Below are 7,635 nucleotides of genomic sequence, written 5' to 3' on the forward strand. Positions count from 1 at the left end.
TACTGTACAGTAGCGATGGGATTTGTTGCTGGTGGTTGCACATGTACATTACTTATTTCTACGCTTCATTTGGTATATTCCACAAATACTCTTCCAAGAAATCTTCCGTTATTATCCCTTCTTACATATAAGTTGTGTCACATGTTTAACAATGGAAGGCAGGGCTTTTAGATTGTATGTGGGCAGAAATATGAGAAATGTAATAAGCACAAGGAATAGATGACAAAGACTGCACAACTTGAGTACATTTATTTGGGAGGAAATTCCCTTGAGTTTCCAGGTAAGGACGCATAAATAACATTGCAACGAAAAAGACTCCCATTTGGCAGATATCAGAATCATGTAAAGAACCCTCAAAAAGCAGAAGAATTAATAACTGTATGGGATATAAAGACATACATTTAGGTAAAATATGAAATGTGAACTGAGTTTAGTGATCAATAATTTGTTTTATAATACCATATATGAATATTTTGGCAATGGACTCATTGAATGATGAGAGATTGTCGAATGTGACCAATGGCTGTTGTTTCATACTTATACTGTGTTGTATGTTTGTTTAAAACAGACATGTAACCCAAAGGCAAACTGAAGATAAAAAGGGAGAGGCAAAAGTCATCATCTGTTCACTTTTGGGACATTTGAACAGCTTGTGAATTAAGGTAAGTGGAATGAAACAAGCTGGCCTTCTCCTGCTGTGGTATAGTGTTAATTTGAAGTGTAGGAGCTTTATCATGGCAGCCTCCATAGGCACACCCCCATGTTCATGGTCCTGCTCTCAAGGAGTGTCCAGGAAGGCAGAAAACAGTGTTGATCTATTCTCTCTCTCTCTCTCTCTCTCTCTCTCTCTCTCTCTCAACAGCATGTAATAGGGTCAGTATGTCTACAGCAGGCATGGCCAAACTTGGCCCTCCTGCTGTTTTGGGACTCACATCATCCCTAGCTAACAGGACCAGTGGTCAGGGATGATGGGAATTTTAGTCCCAAAACATCTGGAGGGCCGAGTTTAGCCATGCCTGGTCTACAGCCTCATGCAAAGGAACTCCACCTGTTGAAACCCAACCTTTATTTAGAAAGGCAAACTATCTTGCAAAAAAAGTGTAATTATACAAAGTACTAGTGTGAAGTAGAATTCAGCCTCTGCTTGGTATTTTCCTCACACAAATCTGTACCAAACAAACTTGAAAGGCTCATTATTCCTTCATTCAGTTGCCAGAACGAGGAAAGTCCATTCATTATCCTAGTGCCGCACCAGATGATGTTGTCACTCCTGCTCTGGGGAGAAAAAACACACATGCAGTGACACCCTTGAGTCTCATGTGCTCTTTCTACCCAGGATGTCGCCACAGAGGTTTCCCTGTACTAAATAGTTTGTGCCTCACAGGGGAAAAAGGGTCTCATCTGTGCTGGCCCCTATTTTCTACCCCAAATTCCCCTTTCTCTGCCTTTCTGGCTGCTGCTTTCACTCTGCCTTCTCTGTTTGGGCCCACAGCAGTCTTTAGGGCTAGCATCACCCTTCCTCCATTTGTGCCTTGGTCCCACAGCGTGATAATTATAACCCACATTACTATGTGCTTTGTGTCAAGAAACTCTATTTTAGTTGAGAAGGCGACCATATACGGGACCACTTATCCATGCCCGGGTCTGATGGAGCAGTGCTGCTGCTGCTGCAGTTCTGGAATTTTGCAGCATTTCTTTTTTTCTTTCTTTGATGAAACTAAGGAAGTGGGTAGCTTCTGGTGCAATGTTTGCAACAGGCAGAGTGACCAAAAAATAATAATGGGGGGGGGGGGAGCAGCTACCCAGAAACTGGCAAGATCTCTCAATATTATTAGGCAGGATAGGACTTCCACCAGCGGCTCCCCCTCAGATCCCTCCATTGGGTGACTCTGCTCTGCATTGGCGAGCGTCTAATCCTTTTCCACTTCAAGCTTCCCTTGTGCACACATTTCGATCTAAGCTATTTTCCCCCCTGTAAGTGCCACTGCTTCGCCGTACAAGCTGGCACACACCGGCCTGCTGGGCGAGCGCCGTGGCTTCTCTCTCTCTTTCCCCGGGAGCGAGGTCTGCCCCGGGGGGTGAAGTGGGCGTGTGCCCGCGGGGCAGCGGAGACGGCGCCTCGGGGCCAAAGCCAGGTGGTGGGCGAGGCGAGGGCGCCCAAGGTAGGGTAGGGAGGGGTGGCCTGTGGCACTCTCGACGCCGTCTCCTTCGGCCCCTCGGCGCGAAATGAGGGGTCGGAGCGGTGCGGGCGGCAGGAAAAGAAGGCAAGGGGCAGGCGGGGCTAAAGCAGAAGGTCTGCAGATGACCGCAGGCAGTAACTCACGCGCGCAGCCAGAGACGTCTTCTGCCGCCGTCGCCGCGCCACCTCCCGCCTCCCACCTCCCACGAGCATGAGGAGGGGGAAGAAACCCACGCGAGTCGTTTCCTCCGCGCAGCCTGAAGGGCGGCTGAGCAAGAGAGCAACGTGGATTGATCCATTCGCTTAGTACTGAGCGGGTGGAAGGGAGGGGAAAGGCGAAAAAGCAGCCTCGAGAGGGGAAGGACTCTCTCTCTCTCTCTCTGCGCCCCCCACCCTCTTTTTTAATGTTATTTTTACACGCAGCTCCTTCGGCGGCGAAGAAGCCGTAGGAATGGGTGGTAGCAGAGCCGCGGCTACTGCGCCTCAGTTGGTGGCAAGGCGCCGCTGAGGGACTCTTCTTCTTCTCCTTCTCTCTCCCTCGGGGACGCACGCCATACGCGGCGCGCAACCACAGAGCAACTCCTCAGGCGCGACGAGGCAGCTCGCTCTCAGGGTGTTTTTTGTCCCCCCCCCCCCCCGCCGCTTCTGAGGGAAGCAAGGACGGCAAGAGGAGGAGGAGGAGGCTGGTGGGGAAGAAGAGGACCTGCCCAGCGATGCCTTTGTGCCCGCGAGAGGCGAGGAAAGGGCGCCAAAAAGCGGCCGCCCGCCTGGCGGACTGCGGCTAGTTTGCGCCGAATCCGCCGCCTCTCTTCTCGCCTCCTCTCCCCCACCCGCGCAACTTCCAGGAGCGGATTAGGAAGAGGAGGACGATGCCCGATTGAGCTGCCTGCTGCTGGAAGGTAAAAAGATAAGGTGATGGTGATACCCCTGCTCCTCCTGTACGTGGCGGGGTCCTGCTGGGTTTGAGAAGGGGGAAGGAAGAGTTGATTTCTCCCCCCTCCAAAACAAAGAGGAAGACGGGGTGGCTGGGGTGGGGAGGGGGAAGAAAGAAGGTGGTCCGAAAGAGCAAATGTGTTTGTGTGTATTGGAAACAAGGGGAGGGAAACAAAAGTAAGAGCGGAGAGGAGAAGAGGAAGGTTGGAGAAGAGAATAGAGGGAAGGGTGCAGCAGTCCTACCAAGTCCTTCCACCTTCTTTCTTTCTCTCCTCCCTTCCCCCCCCCCAACCCTACAAACTGCGGATTGGCGACACCGGCCAGCCTGGGTGTATTATGTCTGCACTGCGAAGGAAATTTGGGGACGACTACCAGGTAGTGACCACCTCGTCCAGTGGCTCCGGCTTCCACCAGCAGCAGGCGCCGGCGCACAAGAAGAAGCGCCAGCGGTTTGTGGACAAGAACGGCCGGTGCAACGTTCAGCATGGCAACCTGGGCAGCGAGACCAGCCGCTACCTGTCGGACCTGTTCACCACCTTGGTGGACCTCAAGTGGCGCTGGAACCTCTTCATCTTCATCCTCACCTACACGGTGGCCTGGCTTTTCATGGCCTCCATGTGGTGGGTCATTGCCTACATGCGAGGTGACTTGAACAAAGCCCATGACGAAAAGTACACTCCTTGCGTGGCCAACGTCTACAACTTCCCCTCCGCCTTCCTCTTCTTCATAGAGACAGAGGCCACCATTGGTTATGGCTACCGATACATTACGGACAAATGTCCGGAGGGCATCATCCTTTTCCTGTTCCAGTCCATCCTGGGTTCCATTGTGGATGCATTTCTCATTGGCTGCATGTTCATCAAGATGTCCCAACCTAAGAAAAGGGCAGAGACGCTGATGTTCAGCGAACATGCTGCCATCTCCATGAGAGATGGCAAGCTCACCCTCATGTTCAGGGTGGGCAACCTCCGCAACAGTCACATGGTCTCTGCACAGATCCGCTGCAAACTCCTCAAAGTAAGTTTAAGGCTCTCTTTCTTGCCATCTGTTCTAACCACACATGCATGTTCCTCTCTATGTTTCACCTTTTTCCCAAGTTTGCACTCTACACCTGTCTTCATTAAACAAGATTTCATTGAAGCATTCATGCCTCCACTTTTGCCTTTTGCTCACCCCTTACGGTGTCTCCTTTGCCTCCATGCCGTCTTCTGTACTTTTAAGTTTGCTGGATCTGCTTTGCTTTTTCATTAGAACCTCAAGGTCTACCAACCAGAGCCAGGTGCTGAGACATATAGTTTAAAGGAAAGAACAGGGTGCCTCTGCTCATATCGTTTTGAGCCTTGAAATTTGTTTTCAGTTCCAGAGCTCCTAGTCATTTCAGACAGAAGCCCACTCCTCAATAGCTTTCTTCATTTAAGCTGCTTAATTTTGGTGGGGAAAGTCATTTTGTTGCTGCTGTTAAGCAATGAGAGTAAGAAATTTTTGCAATCATATTTCAAATCTACTAGCAGATCCCGATCAATCTACTTTCTGCCCACCCTATGGAGATCTCTCGGCACTTCCCTTCCTTGGTTTTCCAGCTCTAGTGCAGTTGCATTGTCATTCTCATCAGTTCTCTTCCGCGAATATCCTCCCTGTCTGTGGTTCCTTCCACCATGTAGTCCCTATAGCACTGTCTCTCATTCCCCTTTAAAAAAGCATGAATTCCTTCATATCTTCCCCAGTTCTCAGGGCATACCCCCGTTCCACAGTCATATTCCAAAAAACTGGAATTAACAATAAACTCTTTGAGACATCAAGACTTTCTCCTACCCTCTTCTTTTTGTAGTACTGTGTGAAACAGTCCACTAGCATGTTACATTTTTAAAATCCTTTAAATTCATTAAACCACCTGTTCTTATAAGTAAAATGGAAAGATGGTTGCTCTCTGGAGCTTAATAGAACAATATGTTTTTCAGAGTTCAGTCCTTCAATTGAAAATATTGATCACCCCCACATCATAAAGGTCAACTGAGTTCAGTGGAGGTTTCACTTTAGGAGTATGAGTGACAGATAGTGATGTCATATATACCTTCGAAGGACTCATTTTTTCTACATCCAGAATATTGCTTTGCCTCTGTCTTAAGACTAATCAGATAAACAGAATCCACAATCTAGAGTCGCTCCAATAGCCTCAGGTCAAAATAATATTCTCCACCGGCCACATCTATGTACACAGTTAGCTTGCTTAAATGTATATCATGTGATATGAATATTCTAAAGCACCATGTAGATGCATTATCATCACTGTCCTTGGGGGTCTGTGTACAGGAGTATAGCTACGGCCTTTTAAACACCCAGTTAAAATACTGTCTGTACTGTACATGGTTATATAATATCAAATAAGGGCAGTTCATGCCACCGAGGCTTTGTGAGATGCAGTGCTGCCTATCTCCTAATTGTTGGGACTGCTCTATAAGCTCTCATGCTCCTCCCTTCCCTTTGTGCATGAGGGATAATAGTTCTTCCTTCCTTTACATTTTGGAGTTAACTACAGTTAGTGTTACACCTGTGGTGGCATTTTTACTACCCTGAATTAGTGCCAAACTTCATTTTGCAGTTGGGGTTAGAGGCAGGTTTGCAAACTGTTTGGGCTAACTATGGTTAGAGTGAATACTGGTGGAGAAATGAATGCTAAGCTTAGTGTGGAGGTGATAAAAAATAGATTAATGATGAAAGACTATTGTGACAATAAAACAGAGAGCTCTTTGCTGAGAGGGACATGTTCTTCTCTGGTTTTGTAATTTTGAAGGCTGCTGTAACCAAATTTTTTTTTTTTCCATTCTAGGTTTTTTTCCAAACACTCTTTCAAGATTTTGTGGTGGAGGCTTAATGGGTCTGACAGTCTTATTGCATTTTAAGTTTATGGAGATAACACTGACTTCACTGGGACTCTCATTGTGGGTACTAGTGTCACTCATATAATGGAGATTATGAAGAGAAAGTTCCATATAGGTTCGAGTAGGTTGCCCACATTGCTTTTTAGCACTGTGGGCTAGATGGGACTTTTATTAATAGCAATTAAATCCAGACCCCTGAACATCAATACAACATCTCAAGAGTGAAGAAATTCAAAACATTAAGAAAGAGGTCAACAATAGTTAAACATTTGTGCGCTCAAGGAGTCACTGGTTCGATGAAACTTTTAGTGACACGCCTAGTTCTTAATTGATTGAATAATGAAAAGTAAATTATAAAAAAATTAGGAAATTGGACCATGACATAGCATACCCCAAGCTATTATTTATTAAAAGATGATGCGAAGCTACCCTTAGCTGCATTAGGATAAAATTCATAACTGTGATAAAAAATGCATGAAGAACTATTGCAGGTTTTCCTACCAAGACATACTTAAAAAAAACCAACCTGGAAATTTCCACTAATAAGCATTGTAGTCATAACTCTCCAGCTTCCATATAGAGAAGTAGTTTTTTTATCAGTAATGTAAATCAGTAAACTAAATTGCAGGTTCAGTATCCTCATTAGTATTTGTCTAGAGGGCACCGACATATACCACAGAATGGACTTTCATTATTAGGCTGTAATAACCAATTATGAAGTACAGATGATGGAATTTAGCACAACCCTGAATTTAAATTAATTATTTCCCCGAGTTCTGATTTGCGTTGCACACCAATTACCATGCTGATTGATACATTATGAAGTTGCTCCTTTCTATAACACTGAGATGTCTCTGCATATGATTTACTAGACAGCTGAAGCAGCTTTTTAGAGTTAGACAGTCGCTCAGAAAATGCGATCAACTTTATAGGAGGGAATCATACTTTGCAGCTACATAGCTGTGTAGTGTACGCTTGTCCAGTGCGTAGATTTGTTTCAGAATATCTTTAAGAATATAGTCATTTTAACTCTTCTGCTATCATGTGTGGGTGGAGGAAAAAGGGATTTAGACCAAAAGCATTAAGAATTTAATGTTGTATTTTAAATGTGTACAATATCAATCTGTCTATCTTTCATAGTATATGCTCTGCCTGTTAATACAGAACGATAGTTGCACAGATGTCATGCTTGTGTGTGAAAGCTGAATTGCTGAACAGCCCCAAGAAAAGAAAATGGTAAATTGTGGATCACATACTTTAGGGTGGAGTAAAGAATTTGCTTAAGAAGCATCGCAGCAAATTCAATAAAGTGAAATCTAGATCCAGTGTCAAAGTGGCAGATATCTTTCCCCCCATCTCTTGACTACAGAGAGCAAAGTGATATATGTTTGTTGAAAATAATTTGATGTTGAACAAATTAGGATTTGAAGGACATCATATTTGGAAAAGTTAGCATAGAATATACATCTATTTTACAAGTATGAGATCTCAAAGGAACCCAGTCAATCATCTTAATGTTCAGTTCATACTCTCTCTCTCTTTTTTAATAAAGAAAACACTGTCATGTTGGTGAAGCAAGGTTCAGAAAACATGAATCACAGTGAATGGCACCTTAATTTGGGTGGTATAGTTTGTGAAGTTAGG

General features: G+C 45.4%; 1 protein-coding gene across 3 annotated transcripts in view; it reads left to right on the forward strand.

The window, feature by feature from the left end:
- Positions 1–564: 564 nt before the first annotated feature.
- The window catches only part of KCNJ3 (potassium inwardly rectifying channel subfamily J member 3), a 108,752-nt gene continuing 101,681 nt past the window's right edge, over positions 565–7,635 (forward strand). The window contains exons 1-2 of one of the 3 annotated variants that reach the window (XM_083710665.1): positions 565–662; positions 3,437–4,129. In XM_083710665.1, the coding sequence (XP_083566791.1) occupies positions 3,449–4,129 (681 nt within the window). In that variant the 5' untranslated portion in view covers positions 565–662; positions 3,437–3,448. The other 2 variants (XM_083710664.1, XM_083710666.1) reach the window with 2 other exon arrangements.

This window comes from Podarcis gaigeae (assembly GCF_964106915.1).
Source record: "Podarcis gaigeae genome assembly, chromosome: 1".
NCBI lineage: Eukaryota > Metazoa > Chordata > Lepidosauria > Squamata > Lacertidae > Podarcis > Podarcis gaigeae.